We start from the raw sequence: 22,591 nt of genomic DNA on the forward strand, positions 1-22,591 counted from the left end.
TTGGGAACCCGCAAGATTACACACAAGGATAATGCTTACTCACCACTAGCTCGCTCAGCTTCTGGTGTAGCCACGGTTCACAAGAGGGTTGCAACACCAGGCGCGCGCTTTCCACCTCCTAAACACGTCTCGTCGCTGCCTGTGTTTGTGCCACTCCCATGAGAAACGTAGGGCAAAACTGACCTAAAGGTGGATGGTGGGAACACGACACCGTGAATTCCGGGCACGTTTGTAAAGAAAACTCAGAGGCGTTTCCTTTTTCCCCTGCTTGTTTCCTCCCTAGCGGTGGGAAGGGTGGGGGCGGGAGTAGGGATGTGACAAAACTCGGGTTGCAGCGCCCATTCCCGGGGCGGGAGCGCTCCCGCTGACAGCCACCCCGGGAGGGGGAGAGAGGAGCGGGCTGCGCCCCGGCCGCCTCCCCGCCCCGCGGCAGCCCGCTCGGCTCCCCTGGGCCGCGGGGGTGCGGCTCCCCGCAGCTGCCGCCCTCCCGGGCCGCACGCAGGTCCGCACCTCGCACAGGCGAGCGCGCGCGCCCCAGTCCGGGCGACGAGGTGGGCGGCGACCCATCCGGTAGGACCCGTCCCGTCTCTGCGCGCGCTGTGACCTCCGGGGGGAGCGGAGAGGCCCCCAGGGGCGCGGTCTCAGGGCGCTGTGTTTCCTACGTCTCGGGTGCACAACGGAGGCCCCGGAGCACCCCCCGCCCCCCGTCTTCCCCTGCGAACCCTCGGGAAAGCGCTCGCCCTGTCGATCGCCTGGAATCCCGGCAAAAGCTGGGAGGGGAGACGCGGCGCCGCCGGCGTGGGGGCGCGGGCAGCCGTCTCCACCGACAGCGCGGTGCGCCGGCCGTGCTCGGAGCGACGCGGGAAGGGAGCGGCTCATAGCAACAGGTGCAGCCCGAAGCCGCTCCCGGAACGAGGCAGCCGGCCAGGAACCAGGACCCGGTAAGGCGCCGGAGGGGTCTCTCGGTGCGGCTGCCCTGGCGCGTCCCTCCTCCCCGGCTCGGGGCGGGGAGCGGGGGGCGGGTGCCGCGTAGAGGGACCCCCGTCCGGGAGGGTCCAGAGCGGGGCTCCCGGCACAGAGACGGTCCCAGTAGGCGCAGCCGCCGGGGCCTCGGGCTCGGGAACCCGCGCGCCCTGCGTGCTCGGGGCCGGGACCCCCGGCCGTCCTCGGAGCCTTCTTCCCCAGCAGGCGCCGTCGCCAGCGCGCCCGGGCGCCCCGCGCGGGCCATGGAGCCGGCAGCCGGGAACCTCAGCGACGGGAACGCGAGCGGCCCCGAGCCCCCAGCCCCGGAGCCCAGGCCGCTCTTCGGCATCGGCGTCGAGAACGTCGTCACCCTGGTGCTGTTCGGCCTGATCTTCGCGCTCGGCGTGCTGGGCAACAGCCTGGTGATCACCGTGCTGGCGCGCAGCAAGCCTGGCCGGCCGCGCAGCACCACCAACCTGTTCATCCTCAACCTGAGCATCGCCGACCTAGCCTACCTGCTCTTCTGCGTCCCCTTCCAGGCCACGGTCTACGCGCTGCCCTCCTGGGTGCTGGGCGCCTTCGTCTGCAAGTTCATCCACTACTTCTTCACCGTCTCCATGCTGGTCAGCATCTTCACGCTGGCCGCGATGTCCGTGGACCGCTACGTGGCCATCGTGCACTCCCGGCGCTCCTCCTCCCTGCGGGTGTCCCGCAACGCGCTGCTGGGCGTGGGCTTCATCTGGGCGCTGTCCATCGCCATGGCCTCGCCCGTGGCCTACCACCAGCGCCTCTTCCACTGGGAAGTCAGCAACCAGACCTTCTGCTGGGAGCAGTGGCCCAACCAGCGCCACAAGAAGGCCTACGTGGTGTGCACCTTCGTCTTCGGCTACCTGCTGCCGCTTCTGCTCATTTGCTTCTGCTACGCCAAGGTGCGCGCGCGGGGCGCGGGGCGCGGGGCGCGGGGCGCGGGGCGCGGGGCGCGGGGCGCGGGGCGCGGGGCGCGGGGCGCGGGGCGCGGGGCGCGGGGCGCGGGCGGGCAGCTACCCTGGCCTGGGAGTAGCTCCTGGGTCCCCGTGCCCCTCTGGGAGCCCCTTGGACCTCGCTGTCTTGGGCGGTTCGGGTTGAGAACGGTCCCCAATGCACTTTGCCCTCGCCGGTCTGGTGGTGCGCGAGAAAGTTACTTGGAGTCCGGGAGACGCAGAACAAAGTGTGAGACTTCCCAGAGGTCCCGCCTCCCCTCGGCCTCCTGCCACCGCAGCCCTTGACCCCGAATTTGTCTTTGCTGCAGCGGGCAGCCGAGCGGTCAACGCCCACCTCTCAGAAGAGGAATCGGGCTCAGTTTTAGGCACTCAGACCCAGTCTCCAGGATGAAATCTCCGCAGCCCGAGTGAGGATCGGTTCTGAGCGCCCCCAGCAGGAGCGCGGCCCCATGTTTCCTCCCCAGCGCTCTGCTGGGACGCCCTGCGTGGTGGCCCTGGTCCCCTTCCCGCTCTGTGAAGCCTTGCTCCTGGAGACGGTGTTTCGGATTTTATTTTACCCCAAGTTTAAGCTTTATAAGCCAGGTGCTAAGAGAATATTTCTTCACAGAATCTTGACCCTAGTCAGGACTGGGTGGGTTTCCAATTAGAAGGGTTGTGTAGACAATATTAGGTGATTCAGGCCTGAATCCCTAACTGTCCTCAAGAGATGCATTACTACGCAGGTGGCCCAGCTCTTCCTCCCTCTGTGGCCCAGCTCCCCCCTCCCTCTGTGGCCCAGCGCCCCCCTCCCTCTGTGGCCCAGCTCCCCCCTCCCTCTGTCCTCCGCTCCTTGGAGCTCAGCAAACCCACACCGGGACTTGAAGAGGTCTTACCTACCAAAAGTCTTCAGCTTTTTTGATAAACTCGTTTGTGTTTGAGTAAGAGTATCTGCTTAATCACATGACAGTCATTCGTGGGGGTAAAAACTCCAGTTCTCTGATGTACTGTGGGAGTATTATTACCACTAGGAAAATAGCTTTGTAGCCAAAATTTGAAATTCCTACCATTTTATTTTCATCTTGTGTCTGATTTATTTCATCTTGTGTCTCTGATTCGGTTTCTGATAAGGCTGTGACTGTAGGGCCAGGAGTAACCAGATGACAGAGAGCAATAATTTCTTTTATTCCAGCAAAAATGTTTACTACAGCCCCCTGGTCTTTGTTTTCTCCTGTCCCATATTCTGTAGGTAGAGTCATGTCTACTTGAATGGTCATAGTCTGGGATATTGTCTGGAAGAATGGCCTGCCTCAAAGGGTTACATATAAAGATATACCGAAGAGATAGGACAGGATAGAGCTTTTGGAAGCTAGCTGTAGCTTAGCTCTTTTGTAAATGCAAAAACAACAACAACCACAACAACAGACAAACAAAAAAACCTCATAAAAAATACACAAAAAACCCAAACCCAACAAACAACCAAAACAAAACAAAACAAAAACAAAACAAACAAAACAAAACAAAACAAAACCAAAACAAAACAAAAAAGCAGGTGGTTGTACCAGCACAGCGATCCACTGTGTGCACTGTCTCACTCAGTCTGCACAACCGTGGGGGTGGGAGCTATCTGAGAAAAGGGTTTTGGGGGAGGAAGGCAACTGACCCAGATTATGAAGCCGGTAAAAGGTTCAGGAAGGGTTTTAATGCAGAGCCACCGGTCCCTGAGGCAGGGCCTTGGCAGGAGGAAGCTCGGGGCTAGAAGTGTCCTTAGAATATTCAGTGATAGGCTCATAATCACCTAAAGTAGGCTGAAGCAGACTTTTCCTTCATTTCTCCAAAGTCCACAGGTCTTCTCAATGGAAATGACAAGGCAGATTTTTAGGAAAAATTAGGCTACATTTCGGTCGTTTGAGAGTTTATGAAAGCAAAGTTTATTTATTTATGAAAGTTTATTTATTTATGAAAGGAAAGTTTCAAGAAGAGCAAAGTTCAAAAAAGGGCAAAGTTTCAAAAGAGCTTTAAAACAATTCAACAAATATGTAATCACTGGGATACTTTTTTTTTTTTTTTATAGGGAAATCATTTGCTTTGAAGCGTAACTGGGAATTTCTCTCAAATTCAAGCTGATATTTGCAGATTCACTCCAGGGTTTAAACAAGACCTTGGATGTTTCTTTCTAGCTGATTTTCTTTGGCCCCGTTGTTAGAGAACACTGTCCAGCTAATGGTTCTTCTTCTTGAATGTTAGGATCGGGACTGGCTGTTTCTCTAAGGCCCTGGACCAATGGCCACCATGAAAAATCACAAGTGGCCAAGAATGACATTTTTTTCCCTTCTTCTTCTTCTTCTTCTTCTTCTTCTTCTTCTTTCAACTCAACAAGGGAGTTGCATTCCAGTGTTGCCTTCTACTCCCCAAACCTTATGGCTTTGGTAGAACAGTTTGTGTCGGACAGTCCCCGAGAAACACGTAGAAGGCCCGGGCTGGACTGTGCCTGCTGTCCTCCCTCTTGCACAGGGGTGGCCATCCCCGTCTTGCCTTAGAGGGAGTTCTTGTCTGGGGCCCTCCACCATCTGACACGAGGGCAAACTCTTCACATGCCCACCTGCCGGGTTCTGCCACGTCCCCAGAGACATATGCCGCCCGGGATGACCTTGGCTCAGGTTTGAACGCGCGCCTTCCTACACACGCTCCTAAGCGTATAGAACAATGGAGTGATGCCACCATGCTGCCATCGTCTTTTAAAGAAATGCCATTATGACCCATCATGATACCTTTGATGACGACCTCATCAAATGTATGTCACTATATGCATTATAATAGACCAATATATGCTCATAGTGTGGGTCCATGGACGGAAATACAGCTACTGAAGAAAACTATACTTGAGTGTTTTCTCCATGACCACTCAACATCCCACGGGAGTCTTGAAGTCGCTGAGGTGTGATCCGACTGAGTTTACTGAAGGAGTCAATAGACCCTTGGGCAGCATCAGGAAGCAGATAACCCTTGACTTTTCTGTTCGGCCTCCTCTCCAGGAGGATTTTGTTTTGCCGCCTGTCCTCTGTTCGCTCTTCTTGTCCCTCGTCCTCCATGACCAGTGTCCTCCCGTGGTCTCTTGCTGGGAAGGCTGCCAGCAAGGAAACTCACTAGGCCCGTCCTTTCCAGGAAAGGTCTCACAAAAGTTCTTCTTCTGTTTTTCTCTTACATTCCGTTTCTGGGACCCCAGGTTCTGTTGGCAGAACAGTTAACTCAGCCACTGTCAACATATCGGAAGCGATCCTGCATGTCACTGTAAGACTTGTCACGTTGGAGGTGATGACACCCCACTGTTGGAAGAGAAGTAGCTCAGTAGGGCTGCGAATTTGGAGTCAGAAGCTCAAACCCCAAAGATGTCTGCTTAACGTGCGTGGAGCCCACGGAGTTGGTAAAGAAATCCTGTAGTTTCTTAATTTAGGGTATAACTGATCATTCCAGAAGTGCCACATCCAGCTGAGTGCTGCAGGCTTGTGCAGTGTTCCAAATGGACTGCATTATTTCCAGGCCGAGGTGCCAGAGGGAAGCCAGAAAATGTCTGGAATGTGGTTTCTAGTTCTCTCAGAGACTCATCTGGGAAATGATGGAGAAGTCCAAGCCCTGAGTCATCCAGAGGCTAATTTTCCTTAGATGTCACTCAGATGGGATATAAAACTGAACTCAAGTATGAATCTGCAGGCTTGGCTCAGGTGTGTGAGAGCAAGCTTACGCTGCAAATTCCTACACATAACCCAAACGTTTCACGTCACTTCTCCCGACTATTACGTCGACACGAGGAGACAAAAATAGTTTCTCTAATGAACGAAGCCAGTGTCTGTCAGGAGATCCTCTGACAGGGATGTTAATTGTAAAACCTTGCTAAGTAGTCTATAAATCCCCCGAGAAGCTGAATTCCCCAAATGTGAGTTTTCTAAAAGCATGGCGAGGTGGGTAGAATTAGAATAAAGAACATAAGGAGATTGGATGGGTGGTAATTTGCTTTAAGGAGCCCACAACAGGAAAACAGAAGGAATAAGTTGCGGCAAACATGGCCTGCACGGAAGAATTCTCTGCTGATATCATCGTGATTTGCTCACTTGCTGGCTTCCTGCATTGGACGGTTCACTGGAAGGAGACTTCTAGTGTTTCCACTTATCTAGGATTTAGCATTGCGTCTGACATGTAATAGGAGCCTAGCGATTGTTACAACGTGGAAGCTCGGGGAAATCTGAGGTGAAAGGCAGACCAGTAAGGATGCATCCATGCATATCTGCGTTTTTCTGGACAAAACCCCAGAGCCACACAACGCAGGGCTGTCTGCAAACAGATGCTAGGAGCACAAACTTCCCCTGGATGCTCCTGAATGTTAGAGGAACAGACGTGTTTGGCGGTTCACGTTCGGTGAGACTTTGCCACCTTCAGGGAATTTCCACGTGAATGACTTTGCAGTGTGATTCCCATGCCAGGAGGTCGAGAATTATCAGTGCCAATCAGACGGTGAATTGTGGGCAGGAGGCAATCGGTTTAATCAGTCTGTGTTTTCCAGGTCCTCAATCATTTGCATAAAAAGTTGAAGAACATGTCAAAGAAGTCAGAAGCATCGAAGAAAAAGGTAATATTCCCAAATACATATTGCATATGTTGCATGTTAGAGCCTAGTTCATTTTTATTCCTAATTATCCTAATATCCACCCATTTGCCTACGAAATTTAGGATCCTTGGTGCAGACCTTGAAATGAACCTCTTACCATTAGGTGGGGATAGGAATGGGAAGTCAGCTCCCCCCCGGGTCACAGTGACCAGAGGCTGCATTAAAACTTAGACGGAGGTTTGGAGAGATGAGGAAACATATGTTTTTTGGATTCTGAGCCTCTTTAGGAGGCGTGTTCTAAGTTGATTAGGACAGAAGAAGGTAGAGTTGCTGACATCCTTCATTTATACAAAACCATTTTATTGTGCATCTACCATAGCTGATGTGATATCAGAGGCTTTGGCTTAACTGTCTTTGCAGGGAACATTATTATTATTTAAGAAGTTTTAAAAATGTTTATTTTTGAGAGAGAGAGAGCCAGCACAAGCCGGGGAGGGGCAGAGAGAGAGAGGGAGACACAGAATCCAAAGCAGGCTCCAGGCTCCGAACTGTCAGCACAGAGCCCGACGCGGGGCTGGAACTCATGAACTGTGAGATCATGACCTGAACTGAAGTTGGACGCTTAACCGACTGAGCCCCCCAGGCGCCCCACAGAGAGTATTGTTGTAATATGTCCCCTAAGCCCCAAGATCAGATGTATTGTCCTCTCTTCCTCCCTGGCTTGTCCTGACTCATGCTGGTTCCCCGGCAGGGGTGGGGGGAGAATTAAATATGAAAGGGTCCCCAAGGGGAATTTTTCCCACTTTTAATTGTCTTTCTCCTCCGGTGAATCCTGATTTAAATAAGCTTCTCCTGAGTAATATTAAAGCATTTAACATCCTGGTATTTGTTACAGTTCGCATTTTGAGAAAAAACTAAGTCGCAAGTCAGGATTAATCTAACTCTTACACATCTTTGACTTTAGAAAGCAGTATAAGAGTATTGGACAAGATGTTAGGGGGGGATTATAGCCAGGCATTTTTTTTACCTGCAAATATTAGTCATAACATCTGAAAGCACCTTGCTTGTCCTCACAACTACTTTTTTATGGCCAATAATACGGAACTCGCAGGATTTACAGTATAATTATATTTATTTTTAAAAATTCTACTTACATAAAGCACAGCTCTTCTTGACTTTCCTTGTTTATAATATGGCTCAAAACACATCTGCTCTCGGACTCGATGACGAGAAGGGGTAGGAGCTGCTTAGAAAGCATGAAGTTCGGCCTGGATTCCAAGTTGGATCGTGTGGCCTTCCGAATATCCCCCTAAGGGTAAACGATGGAGCATATGTAACGAGGCTGTCTTGCCTCTTCCGGCCACTGATGCGTCCGTAGGCTTTATTTTGCTCCTGGATCCCTTTAAACGGCCACCGCCGTTCAGTTGTGTGAATGGAGTGAACCCTAAAGCTGGTCTTTCCTTTCTCTGTTCTCTGTGATGTTGTGCTGGACTATTTCCATTGTTGGAGTCCGCCTCTCAGTCTGTCCTCTGAGCCACTCACCTCCAAGAAGATTATCGACTGCAATTAAGGACTGTAATTTCCTCTGGGAAAGTTCCTCATGGAGTCCTCGCCCTCCAGGGCCAGAGCCAGCCCCTGGGGCTGGAAGGGGCCCTGGTTGCCTGTGGTCACAACTCTGCAGGGGGAGAGACATACTTTTAGCTGTGCGGAGTGAGGCCGGGTAGGCGGGGGAGTGTCTTTGGGAGGAACTGGACTGGGGCACCTCCACAGAGGAGAAGCCCCTGGGCCGTGTGCACGCTCCTTACTGGGGTAAGAGGTTCACGCTTCGCAAAGGACGGAAGTCAAACGCTTCCTTAACTTTGGCCGCACGTGTTTGCGGGCTTGGCTACTGTCCGTGTCTGTGTTTGCAAAGTGTTGCAGAGAAATCGCTGCGGTCTCACAGTGGAAAGAATGAAAATAGATCCTGTAAGAAGTCACTAGAAAACTTTCTGCTTTATAGCCAAAAATACTGATTAGCAATTAGTTTAAAAGTTGTGTTTAGTTTTATGTGTGTGTGTGTGTGCATGTATGTGTACGTGTATAGGCATGCATATATGCATATACTGTGTTATAGATTACACATGTGCATGTGTATGTATGTGTGTATGTGTGTATTGTGTGTGCATAAAATATACGTGTTACATGCATTTATATATTACATGTGCACGCATATATTACATGTCTTATAGATTATGTATGTGAGTGTGTATGTGTGTGTGTGCATGTATGTGCATATATTATGTATGCATACATAACAGAAATGTGTACATATGTACGTGAGTGGGTACATATACACGTGTATATCTTGTATATGTGCACAGCATATAATATATCTGTGTATATATGCGCCGGGTACATATTTAAACGCGTGTCTATCACATATGCACGTGTAAATGTAATTCCTACCATAGGAGAAGGTGTAGCATTGAGAGGTGGGCAGATTTTCTCTTCCGTTTTCAGAGCCTCTGACCCTCACCAGCCCTGAACAGATGTCAGTTCTCTTCTGATACATTTAATCGCCTCCTTGTTTGCATAGAACAAATAAGGTGCAGTGCTGGGGGTGGTGCGCACGCCTGCGTCTGAGCAAGAGGCGGGGTGGGGTTGGGGGCGGGGTGAGAAGAGGGCAAAGGGCGGAGAGGTGGAGGAGGACGAGGGGAGAGGGTTCTGGTAGAGAAGCCCGGGGGGTGGGGGGGGTGGGGGGGGGGTGGGGGGGGTGGGGGGGGTGGGGGGGGGTGGGGGGGGTGGGGCGCTCCTTCCCGGAGGCAGAGACCGGTCGACTCCTGGCGGACACTCCCTCCCGCAGGGCTCAGCACGGGGAGGCGCTGGGCAGGTGCACGCTCGGGGCTGGCGGACAGGGATCCGCTCGGTACTGGTTTTCGTAGTTCGCTCAGCTCAGCGTCCCTCGTGTCGCGGCCCCTCCCCCCATGGGGGGTAGGCTCCCTTCCTCCACGCCGTGTCCACCCACACAGGGGCTCCGCTTCAGGTGCATGAGGGGCGTGGGGCAGAGAGGCCTTCCATGAACATGCTCAACACTTACCCTTCACGTTTGGAGGAACATACATAGGGCGACATCTCCACCGCAGAAAATACTAGAAAGAATAGGAGAGCCCTGCGGTTGGTTCCACGCTCTGCCCGAGCCCCGCCACACGTGAAGACGGGTTTCCTGGTGCAAGGCTGATGGGATACTGAAACGAGGCTCCCAGATCATCTCTGGAAGACTTCAGAATGGGACAGACGTCGTAGTGGGGGTCCTTCGCAGGGGACACTGCACTAGAGGCTGCGCTGACCCCCCTGACAACCTGGGGTCCCTCGGCACCTGAAGTAACCCGGCAAGCTCTTTGGCTGCCATTGATACGATCTAGGGCAAGTTTTCATCATTTTCTTCTTTCGGTCACCTTTTTCTTCCCAGCCAAGCTCCATTAGACATGTTGCGAGTACGGTCCTTTGAAGAAAGAACAGATGCCTTAGAAGACGTTGCAAAAGAACATCTTACAGGAGGAAGAGAGATTCATGTTTTTCAGATACTTTCAGTAGAAGGAGCAAAAAAGCACGCTAATCAAGGGCCCAGTCTCAAGGACAGTAAAGCATCTGGAGATTTTGTACATAACTCTAAAGGAGGACTTTTTCTGTGTCAGAAGATAGTGTCGGGAGTCTAGGCACGACACGGACAGATGAGGCAAGCCGTAGAGGCACAGGGTTCAACTCCATCTCGGACTAAGGCAAGCGGTGTCAGAAGAAACGCAAAAAAGTCACGTAAGAAATCAAGAACAATCAGCCTCATTATCCACAGACGGGAACATTCTCATTGCATTCTGACGTCTCACCTAGGAGAGCAAGGAGCCTTTTCCAGGCTTCCTGGAGAAAAGTCATGGTTCAGCCTCGGCGGCTGTCAGTGTTGAGGAAGCGACTTTGCCTTTAATTGGAGACGGGGACGATAATTTGCTTTTGCTGTGGCTTTTCTGGAATTCACCAGGGGTTTTTCAAATGCCACTGAGCTTTTTAGAAAGAAAGGCAGATTCCTGGTAAGTCCCCAACAGCCCCCACCCCTGCACTGCGATGTGGGGCACGAGGCCTAGATGTTTGGATTTTAACAAGCAGTGTCCTGGGGAGTGATCAGCACAGGGAGGCACTTCCGTCTCAGGTTTGGGACTTGTCCCATGTGCTACTCTGACCAGCTCTTTAGGTTGCAGTCGGTCGCTATTCTGCCCGCGTGGACTCCTGTCCTGTGGCCGCCGTCTCCTCGGCTCGGTCGGGACCCGCAGGGAGACAGAAGAAGACGGACGTTTCCTGTCCCCAGCTACACTAACCTGGACGCGTTCGCCCAAACGTCGCCAAGGCTGATTTGGAGTCAACCCGCGTGCAGGGCGCGGAGTCGCCATCAGCTAAGAGAACATCAGTCCGAGGGACTGAGATGCCTGATGAGGCTGCGAGAAAATAGCAAATGCCCGAGGATGTGCAGCTGGCCGCAGTCAGTGCCGACGGCCGTGCCATTTAGTTCTTTGGGAAGAGCCTTAGATGGATGATCGAGTTTATGTAAGTGCCCACTAAGTATTTTTCCCCCAAGAACTACTAAATTGCAGTCCCCTCATATTCAAAGCTCCCAGAGAGCCTTGTCCGTGGTTCCGAGGAGGCCAGTGGAATCACTCAAAACAAAAAGGTACATTTTGAATGAACTGCAAACAGAAAATATACCATATTCATATTGCCCTTGCCCTATGGACTTTGATACACTATGGATCCTATCAGTAAGCTGCTGCGGGTCGATTTCTGTCCTAAGCGTGGCACTTAGTAGAAACTTCCTGAAAGAGGCACCGAAAGGGGATATCCAGAGGGTATTTGTTTGGGGAAGCAGAGAGATGTTCTTATTGTCTTAGAAAGAAAAGACGATGTGTTCTGTTCTATTTGTAGGTATAATTACGCCTAGATTGTTTTTGATTAAATCATCTGGGGATGGAACCTCTCATGCGCTAATGGATAAGAGCATCGATGGCAGACAATCTGTTAATACATGTGGGCAAATCTCTTGTTTGCTTTGTGCGCCCTGCAGGAAGCAGCTTTAATATGTAATCCTGCCGCCCTATAAAAACCTGTTGTCAGGTTTTACCTGAGTTCTTTTAAGTGTCTGAATGGACCAGGTACAGTCAGAGCCACGTCACTGGGGCACGGAGTTGAGGCCCCGGGAGGCTACTTCAGTTTTCACGAGGCTGCACAGCCAGGTCGTGGCCACTGTCCGTCCCGGGCTTCTGTGTACAATCCACGGAGCCCCGTGATGGTGAGCTTAGCTGTCGTCTCCTGCCCCTCCTGATGCTGCGTTTGCCCTGGCCTTGCCCTGCAATCCCACCCTCCTGCTGCCTCCCTGCCTCCACCTGGTCGCAGAACGCCCGGCTTCTGACCCGTGTCTCTGACGCTCGTGTCTGCGTGGGCACTTGCTGCCCTCGGAGTGGGCGGCTCCCTGCTGCCGTCCTGGCTGGTCTGGCCGCTAATTCACGGCGTGGGTGGAGGGCACATCCTGGTGGGGACACAGCCCTCAGGGCAGTGCCGGCGGGGGGGGGGGGCACCGGGCGCGAGGCGGCAGGTTCAGTTGTGCTGTGAGAGTGATGTCCTCGTCTCGGAACCACCTCCCCCGTGTCCAGCCCCCGTCCTGTGTGAGGACGTGCTAATGAGCGCCCCTGGGTTCTGTCACCTTCCTTCTGCCTCTGTCCTCCCAACCCTCCTTCCCCTTATCCGTCCGTTCGGTCGGGACTGGTTCTGTGCAGAAGGGAAGGCAGAGGGGTGCCGTCAGGGAATCTTGGGCTCCACCTCGGTGCCCCGGCAGGGAGGTGGGGGAAGGGGCATCATTGCCTTTTCCCGTCGGGGTGGGGTGGGGTGGGGTGGGGCGGCGGGTGCTGCAGACTTCCACGTGTCCACGTGTCCCCTCCACAAATTCAGGCGGCCCGGACTCACAGTCTGAGGAAGAAGATTCCTAATCCCCAGTCGAGGGGCTCCAAGTCCCTATCTCTCACATCCTCTGCGAGGGGTGGACCTACTGGTGAGGTGACCTAGCAGCTGGCAGTGCTGCGTGTGGGGGCTGGGCACGTGTCCTCGCCTGGTTTGTCTGGAGGGCTGAGCGACTGTTGTCCTGTGGGTCCCTGATCGCCCGCCCAAGGGCTGCACAGGCAGCCCCTGGAGACGGGGCTGGTGGTGACCAGGCAGACTTCGTAAGCTTTTCTTTCCCCATGTCTGAGAGTTCGGAGCACGCGCTTGGGGTCACCTGACCCAGCTTCGGGCTCTGACTTGGCCTCCAGCTCTGGAACGCCAGGCACCTGTCTCGACCGTTCTGCACCTCAGCGTCCTCATCTAGGAGCCGTGATCCCGGCAGGCCCCGCTTCGTGCCCACCGCCGGCGGTCAGGCAGTGACAGTCAGCCACACTCCACTGCCCGGGGGCCGCTGTGCCCATCTGGCAGTCAGGCCCCTGCTCGGTTCCTGGGGGGGAAGAGGGGAGGTCTCCCAGGAGGGGAGACCTTTCAAGGAAGGAGCCAGCTGATTGCGTCAGGTTTTTGTTTCCAAAACGTTGAGACCAGCATCTTCTGTTTGGAGCTGTAGACATAGAGTTTCTAGCTAATCACAAGGTTAATTATCTAGTTGTTGCCTTTCCGACATGTACCAAACCAGCTGCCCTGAAATGCAGGAGAAGTGGTTCTCGGGCTCGACCCCAGCCCTTTAGGTGTGCGCCCACGGGGAAGGTGATGGGCTCCCACACGAAGCGGGGTGCGGACGGGAAGCAGGAGGGAGGGCTCCTCTTGTGCTGAGGTCTTCGATCAGGTGTGGCTTTCTTCCATCACCTGCTTGGCACAAATCTCCAAGGAAACACGTGGGTGTCCTGCCCCGGCCTCCAGGTGTTTTCAGATTTATGGAGAGCAAGGGAAGGGTTACGGTAGGTGCAAGCTAAAAATGGGGCTCATCAGCCCACAGACAGAAACAGAGATGGCTTTCCGGAATGCATCAGTGCGTTGGGGTCTTTCACTGGCCAAAGGTGAACGAGGAGAAATAAAGAAATACACCGTCTGTTGAGGCAGCCGTTCAGAGAGGGTTCGAGCGCCCATCCGAGCTGCCCGCTGGTGAACCTGTCTCTGCGTGTGCTGCTGGCTTCAGAGCTCTGCAGGCTTTAAGGTGTCAGTGTTCAATCTCTGCACATTTATAGTTCCACGGTCCAAAGACACAGCCCGTAATCCACACGCATCTCACGTATGTGGTAAAGTTACCCCATGGCAGGTCCTGGACAAGTTTTGAACAGAACCGTTATATGAAGCAACAGTTCGGCAGAGTTAGCATCCGTTTGATTGCGTGGTGATACACATAACATTTTCTTAGAGCATGTTTTGAAACTCTGGAACGTTCTTTGCCTGCTGTAATTGACGCACTTCCTGTATTTTCTTCTTCTTTCTCTAGACCGCGCAGACGGTTCTGGTGGTGGTTGTGGTTTTTGGGATCTCCTGGCTGCCACATCATGTCATCAATCTCTGGGCCGAGTTTGGGGTTTTCCCGCTGACCCCCGTCTCCTTCCTCTTCAGAATCGCCGCTCACTGCCTGGCCTACAGTAATTCCTCGGTGAATCCTATCATATACGCTTTTCTCTCGGAAAATTTTAGGAAGGCCTATAAGCAAGTGTTCAAGTGCCACATGCGCAATGAGTCACCTCTTAACGATACGAAAGAAAATAAAAGTCGAATAGATACCCCGCCGTCCACCAACTGCACTCACGTGTGAGAGCGTTAGAGCTCGTGTGGAGTCTCAGACAGAGCACGGTACGACGAGGAGTTAGCAAGCCTGCAACTTCTTGTGCTCATGACAAGTCGCATCATTTTAGTTCCTCTGTTTTTGAAAACAATACTTTGATCCATTTGGGAAATCTCGAGGGCTAGTAAAGATTGTTTCTACATTTTATTTCAAAAACAAAAGGAAACGCTACATAGTATTTTATACCTTTACAGAAACGAAAGGTTAATAGAATTCCATCGACATGTTCAATTCTTCATAGGACAGCCTATAAAGATGGTCAGGAATACTGGCGATCTACATTTTGAAGCCAGTTTATTTAGGAAAAAACACATGTATGTGTTCATTCTTCAATTTTAAGAAACGAGGTAATATTGCGAGGTACGTGTTTCAAAATATGATCATGGATACACGATCAAAGTTTGACCCGGATTTCGTTTTTTTTGTGGCCATTTATATAGAGGCGCATCTGTTAAATGGCGGTGAGACTTTGCCAAGTCGATTTGCACCGGCCTCATTTGCCCCCAACTGTAAATAGTGAACACGGTTTCCGGAGATGAGCTTCACCTGTCTGTGGTCATGAGGGCCCATTAACTTCATCTCCGGAGACCAGCACAGCAGCACAGCGGTGACTCAGGGTGACGGACATTGGCCCGGCCACTTAAAACTATTCTGCGATGTAGGCTTTGCAGAGTTACCTAAAAAAAAAAATCAGGGAAAATGCCAAGGACAACTATTCTAATAGTGGAAGCTTCCAGTGAGATCCAAGAGGGAACGTGGTCATTAAAGTTTTACAAATATATCGCCCAGGGTATTTTGTGTGCCTTGGGTGGAACTGAGCCAAAAGGGAGTAAAAAAAAAATGCCAGTGAGGATGATATGTGGGTAATAGTTTCTATGGGGCTGGGAAGAAGTCAGAATCCAGTAAGACACATGGTAGTCATGCTGCATGTGGAAAGCATACGCAACACGTGATTCAGATAACATTAGAAGAAAAGGAATCTTCTGAGCAGGTATACCCAGGGATATATGTTGTACAAACACATGCTTTGTTTCATTAAATTCGTAGTAATGTTAAATGCACATTTACCCCCAATGTTACTTCCTCGAAAATGATCATAGGCTGAATTTCAAATGTACTTTTCATGACAATTTCGTATTTATTCACGTGTGGAATGAAAAACACGGGATGAAGAGATTAAATTATTCTACCTTAGAACAGTAGTTTTCAGACTCCAGGACTTTGCTATATTTTGTGAGAATATAACATCAGGAAGACTTTTTGAAAAAGGATTTAGTGTAATGCACACCCGTGTCAAATCAGGATTCCATAGGAAATATCAAATTTTAGATGAAAAAACTCGATATAAGTCTTTGCATGTTAAATTTTCCAGCTGATGAATTCATTGTCACTAATCACACTCCTCCAGCAAATGGTATTTACATTTGCAATGCTTGAACTGACTCTCTAGCCAGAATAGGAGAAAATTCTTCGAAAGGATGGGAAATCATGAGCCCTCAAGTTTGGTGGCTAGGGAAAGAAGTTGCATGTATGTGTGATGCCAGTGTTTTAGAGGACAGCCTAAGTCCTTTGCATGGAAAATTCTTTGCACTTTATTCAAATACAGCCGCAGAAATATTGTACCCTGACAGTGATACCTCATGTGCTTCGTGGAACTTGAAGTCGCCATTGCAGACGCCAGAACAGGTCGTGTGTGTGTGTGTGTGTGAACCCCCACAGCTGTACAAAGAGGTGCCTCCTGGTTGCCTTTGGACTTGCATGGTCGACAAAGGCTTCCTGCACCCTGGCTGTTCCTTTGTTTTCCTCTTGTGATTCCTCCACACACGGAAGTATTAGAAGAAATGCGGGACCTAATGTTTCTGTTTTCTAAGAAGCACGTGGAAGATGTATTTACGTACCCACCCGTGTTCCCTTGGACCATCCCATTTGTGGCTGGCGTGACGGAAGCCAGAAGCATAGCGCCAGAGTCGTAGCCGGCACCTGCAAAACCTCCCATTTGCTGAGTGTACATGCGGACCCGTTAGATAGGGTATTTTTCCTGTCCATCGGCATTTAAGTCAATTCCTCTTATTCAGAGCCTAGGTGGTCCACTGGTATAAGAAACTTTGAGGCTGATGATGACTCGGGTCCTGCGAAGATCTGAACCTCTGTGAAGCTGTCTGCGTGAGGAGTTCCAGAAGGACTGGAACAGACTTCAGTTGCCCGGAGAGGCGTCGGAGTGTCTTGCATTGACCAAGCGCGTGCTTCCTAGGTGGCGGTTTTTCTAACATATAATTAACGCAACCAAGTCAGAAGCACCTTTGCTTCCTCCTTTAAATAAAGAAGGCCTCCCTAGGACACGCTTTTTCTTGCAGCAGCCAGACTAACGGACAAATGCTGCATTTGCCTTTGAAGTTGGGCGGCTTGCAAACCATGTTTTTCAGTGAACTTCAAAGAGAATTGATGTCGTCTCCTTAGATTTGGCTGCCTCGGTACCAGAAGGCGGTTGTGATTTTTTTCTGGGCTTTTAGTGTTTCACATTTGGACACTAGCTCTGGAATATTTAAATGGCCGAAATGCTGGCTGCTTCACACGGATGGGGACGGGTTTCAGTCTCCTACTGATGAATATAGTGACGTGGTTGGAACGACTTTCTCACCCCGCGACCCCAGGAGATACCTTAAGTAGACGCCGTCTGCATTTTGACCACGTGTGTCCTCAGCAATGTGGGGACAGAGGCCATTTTCTGAATATTTTAGGTAAATATTTTCGCCTTTAATGAAATCGTTCAATGCACACCTTAGGAGTAAAACAGTCACTTCCTTCTCTTCCTCCGCCCCCACCCTCTTGTGCTTTTCTCGAAATGTGCTTCTATCCCGAGTTTCTCACTCTCGTATCTACCCTGGTGAAATCCGGCCTTACACTCAGATGTGATGAGTTACAGTGAACAGAGAAGGCGCTTGCTGAACCGCGTGAGTCACTCGTGAGTCAACTTTAACTTGCGGCCTCGAGGATGATTGCATTTGCTCAGCGCCTCAGATGCGTGGAGACGGTGCAGTCGTAGTCCCCGAGTGTTAGCTGAAACCCGGGGCCAGGCTTCTTCTGAGCAGGAGAGAATAACTTAGCGAGACATTCATTTCCTCTCCACAGATGCTTGCGGGTCCCCAAACGCCCGCGTTGAAGCAGCATTGCGTTAAATAAAACCATGTACAGCTTCCCCCTCTTCTTTGCCTAAAAGGATATTTTAAATGCGTGTATGTAAACCACATAGTCCTGTAATTGGGGTAAATATATCAACGTGGCTGCTTCCACCTGACCCTTCTCTTCTGAAATTTGTAAATTGTGATCAACACTGACTGCAGGTATCTCCCACGTTTGAAATTTGTAACCGGCTTTCTTCCTAAGGCAATCCTGTTCTTGGCTGTTAGAAAGCGCTCCCTATTAGGCTGTCTGTCAAGTGGATGTCACTGACTTGTGTATTATAAAAAAAGCCATCTATATGAAGAGTAGGTGGCCCCAAATGCTGATGGCCACCTATTGTCTTAGGAAGAAAAAATGACAGGATGGCAGTTGTATTTCAATTTATAATGTACTTTGATCTTTCTCTTTTAGAAGAGGAAAAGTTGGGGCTGAGGAACAACTGAACGCACCGACCACGTCTTTGGTGTGGGCTGTGTCTGCGGAAGGCCAGCATGTCTGGGGAGGGTGTCGGATGTGTGTTTAGTGTCTCAGGCGTGGCAGATTCACTCACAGTCACCTTTGTCACTCTGGCTGCCCTGCTGGGCCTCTGGGACAGGCACGTCTGCTTGATTGGGCGCGATCTTTAGGAACATTAGCAGGCCGGTGCATTTGCACCTCTGCTGGGCTCAGCACCGCTCACCGCTGGCTCCCGAGCTCGCTCTCAGCACACCCCTCTGCCAGAACTCGGGTTGTGTCCTGGGCGCAGCTGCGGCGGGAGGGGCCTTTCTAGGGGGTGAGGAGGAAGGTCTTAGCTCTGAATACACGGTGGAGACGACCTCAGCTGGACTCGCTCTGACTGTTCTGACCTTGGCTGAGTTTTCTCTATTTAAACAACTGCATGGAGAACTGATTTCATAGAGAAGGGTTTTGATGTCACTTTGGGGGTGGAAAACCTCATCTTTTCTGCTGGGGAACAGATCTCTGGATATCTCTAGGTACGTTGTGCCAGTCCAGATTTTCAGCATTAGGGAAGTCAAAACAAAGATCACCAGCTGCATCGACTGGAACCGGTATCCACCATTCAGAGTCTTTACTCTCAGGCAGTGATGATCATTAAGGTGACCTATAAACTGGGATGAGCCTTGTGGTCCACTCTGGGTTTTCTACGGGCCACCACGCACTATATATGGAGCCTTACTTCAAAAGATTGAATATTGACTGTTAAAACGGAACCTACTTTTGTGTGCTTGTTCTCAAGACCACTGTGGATCTGTTAAGCTCCTTCTTCTCCTGTGGTGGGCTTGTTCCGGGAAGTCAAGGTAACATGCCATCCAGTGGGTAAAACGGAGTGGTCCCGGGAGGGGATGGTGAAGAAAGGAAGTGACTGGCAGCATCTTACGCTGTGGCGAGCATCAGTGCGAGTGTAAGCACACCTCCAGGCACCGGAAAGGCGGTGAGGCCACGCCTCCAGGCACCGGAAAGGCGGTGGAAGCCACGCCTCCAGGTACCGGAAAGGCGGTGGGGGCCAATCTTGTCTGGAGCGATGTGTGTGTGTGTGTGTGTGTGTGTGTGTGGCAAGGGGCCCATGTTGCCAGCATTGTTGATGTGGCAGATGAAGTAGGAAGTTTGGCTGTGATGGGACATGCCCACTTGTGGAGTGGGGTACCAGTGATGGAATGGGAGCCTTTGGGATGTAACGGCTGTGTCTTGAATGTTCACAACATGGCAGAGCATCACCTGGGTGTTGGTTGTAGACCCTGCTCCTTAGGGACTCCGGATGGTGTAGATCTTCGACCGTGCACAGAGGCAGGAGAGTGGGCACTCGGGGGACAGGCACCAGGTGTGTCCTCTGCTGTTCAGCCAGAGGGCATCTGCTTCCTCTGCCCTTGGATTTCCATGTCAGGTTTCGCTGAAAGTTAGAAACAATTAATCCAAGGCACACGTTACCCATTGTTTGTATTGGATTTTTCTGGTCACGCCTCCACTCACTGTTTGTATTACTTATGCAACTTGTGACCTTATCCGTTCTCCCCTGCTCCTTTCTTAAGGTCAATCGTATTTCTGTGCTTGAGATCCTCCAGATTTTGTCATCGTTGAGGGATCCCTGAATGACCCAAGTCCAACACTTTTCATATCTTCATTGTTCGGCCGGGCTCATGACATTTTCCTGGTTACCCTATCCATATCCCTCCCTTTAACTGTGAAGTGTCGAAAACACAAGCTTTAAGAGAAAAGTTCCTTTTGTAAGGATCACAGATGACCAGTTTCTTCAGAGAATCGAAAGGCAGTTGAGCAGGCCCATGGGCACGTCTGTCCTGAGGGCCCTCTTTGGGGTGCGGCTCTGGTGATGTCACACCCACAAGAGCTCGTGTCCTGTGAGTGACTGTCACAGCAGATGGGAGTCAAGAGGTGGGCACCTGGCTGTGGCTGCAGCAGGTCTCCAGGCACGCTCCCTCTGCTTCTGCAGGATGAGTCGTCCCGACCTACCCTGCCCCTCCCTGCATCCACTTTGCCAAGAGATTGGACCAGGCAAATGGCCTATGATCCCTGGGCCAGAAAGAGCTCTTTCTGACGTGTCAGGAGTGAAGGCAAAATATAGGTGAGCACCTTGGGGCCCAGAGCAGCCAAAATGAAAGGGTCAGAATGGGTGTCTTGCCATTTAACCTGCTATCATAGGTACCGCTAGTTAAACAGTCTCCATTTGAAAACCACAAAAGTCCAAGAAAGCAGAAGCACGTGGGGAGGTGGAAACCTTCCCATCTCCTTAGGAAGAAAAACTCAATGTAAACATGCAATTGTGGCACATTTCAGTCTAGCTCTCAGAGAAACTGTTGATAACAATAGAAACCATGTCAATTTCCCATTAAAGAGCCGGTTGCTGGGGTGTAGACATAGATAAGAAGTGTGTTGAAATAATGCAGCTCAGGATCAGGCAGCGCACAGGGAGGTGGGGAGCGTGGGCAGGCGCATGAGTCCTATTTATCCTCAGAGCCCTGAGGTCCCATGAGGAACTTTAGATGGAATATACTTACTGAGTGAGTGAGCAGACGTCTAGTTTGTGATATTTTCAGCATAGGGCCAGCTAGCCTGGATAAAGAATTAAATTTAATAATCCTCTCGTTATTAAATCAGATTATACTTTGGGAATATTTACAAACCAGAAATGGATACATAAATATTATTTGCCACATATTGATTTTCTGAGAGCCATGCTTCATGGCCATATATTTCGTAAAGACTGAAGATGTGACACTGAGGGATAGAAATGCCAAGTGTTCTTGAACCTTGTTGGTGAATCTTGTAATTTCTCAAGTTATAGCTGCACAGGAGAGCTGTGCATTGCAGAAAAGGTAAGGGACATTGGGTTTGGTTTGATCCTGTGGCTAAGGTTGCTGATGGAAATGCTGTCTTTGGTATTCTCACGTATGAAAGAAAAGCTGAATGGGATGAACAAGTCTCTAAAGGGAAACACATTTGAATGAGCGGGGAATTCTGCAGAAGGTACGAATCACACTCTGGGCTCACCTTATGGCCGTGAGGCTCTGGGCTCACCTTAGGACCATGGTTCTCAGCCTTTACCAAGTATCTGAATTACCTGAAGAGTTTGTTAACACAGATTACCGGGCCTCACCTCCAGAATTTCCAATTCAGTACTTTTGGGGTAAAGCCCCAAGATTTGTATTTCTAACAGGCTCTTTGGTGATATTGATGCTGCGGGTCCAGGGACCCCATTTTCAGACCTCCTTCCCGATTTGATTGGGTTGGAGGTGGAGCCCAAGCATTTTTCAAGGCCTCAGGTACACCGCCAGAGTTAAGAACCATTCAAGCTGAGCGGATGGTCCTCTGTAAGCCAAAACTTGAGTGGTTCTATGAAAAAGTAATTCCTTCTGTGAGATCTAAGTCCATCAGATTTCATTGTTTACATTGATCTGATTCATAAAATATCTGTTCAACTATTATATTAGCCTATCTGCAGAAATTTACATATTTTCGAAGCGTGAGAGAGTTGGATAACTTACATGTAAGGATTTCAGAGATTATCATATTTTTCCCATCAAAAAAATTACTTGGTGGAAAAGAGCACTTGTACATTAGTTTTGTTGTCTCCCCCAATATAGAGAAGTGAATACTGCATTCCAGTTGTTACGTGTGAATTTTTTAACTCAATGTTGAAATGAAATATATGCATGTCTTTCTGTGCAGCTGCTGATTTTTAACAGCATTATTATCTCTAAGAGATAAATGTAACTTCTCTGTGCAAGGTTTTCAATTAATTATCTCCCGATAACATAGTAGTATGTATAACGAAGAAAATATGTGAATATTGCTTTTTTTTTTATTTTACCAACGTGATTGCTTAAACACTGCTGTAGAAATAATAATGAACGTGGATCTTCCTACACCAGATGCTGTTACAACTACTCTCTGAAGTTTGTTTCTCTCAAATGTGTCTTATCATCTATAAATATAGCATGAATACCGGTAAACTCACAAAGCTGAATGCCAAAAATTAAGAATTGTGTTAATTGATGTATACCAAATGTAGACATCCTAAATCACTCTGTGTTCTGCATGAAGTCTGGTGAATGTATGGTTTGAACCAATTTCTTGAACTGAAAATAAAATTATGTTCCTTAAAGTATCCTTACTTACGAGTATGCTATTTTCACACAAAGTAATTGCACTGTTTTATAAGGCATTTCTATAAGTACAGGAACATAATACAACGTTGTCGAATTATATTAGTTTCATTCTTATGGAGACCTGCCGTGGGGAATACAGGGGAATCATGTTGGAAAACTGACAAATATGTGGGTAAATGTTTTCTTCCCTCTTTCCCTCATCCTTTGGTCTTTCTTTCCTCTTCTTCTCTTTCCCTTTCTCTCTCTTTTTTTAAGTTTATTATTATTTTTTCATTTGGAGGGGGGAGGGTCAGAGAGAAAGAGAGAGAGAGGGAGAGAGAGAGAGAGAGAGAGAGAGAATCCCAAGAAGGATCCATGCTGCCAGCATGGAGCCTGATGTGAGGCTTGAACTCATGTACTGTGAGATCATGACCTGAGTCGAAATCAAGAGTTGACTGAACCACCCAGGCGC

General features: G+C 50.2%; 1 protein-coding gene across 1 annotated transcript; it reads left to right on the plus strand.

Annotated features, from left to right (window-relative positions):
- The first annotated feature begins 714 nt into the window (after positions 1-714).
- GALR1 (galanin receptor 1) lies at positions 715-22,139 on the plus strand. Its single transcript, XM_043559116.1, has 3 exons — positions 715-1,892; positions 6,478-6,543; positions 13,991-22,139. The coding sequence occupies exons 1-3, from the start codon at positions 1,227-1,229 to the stop codon at positions 14,306-14,308; spliced, it is 1,050 nt and encodes a 349-aa protein (XP_043415051.1). The 5' UTR covers positions 715-1,226; the 3' UTR covers positions 14,309-22,139.
- The last annotated feature ends 452 nt before the right edge of the window (positions 22,140-22,591 follow it).

Source organism: Prionailurus bengalensis, chromosome D3 (genome assembly GCF_016509475.1).
Source record: "Prionailurus bengalensis isolate Pbe53 chromosome D3, Fcat_Pben_1.1_paternal_pri, whole genome shotgun sequence".
In the NCBI taxonomy this organism is placed as follows: domain Eukaryota; kingdom Metazoa; phylum Chordata; class Mammalia; order Carnivora; family Felidae; genus Prionailurus; species Prionailurus bengalensis.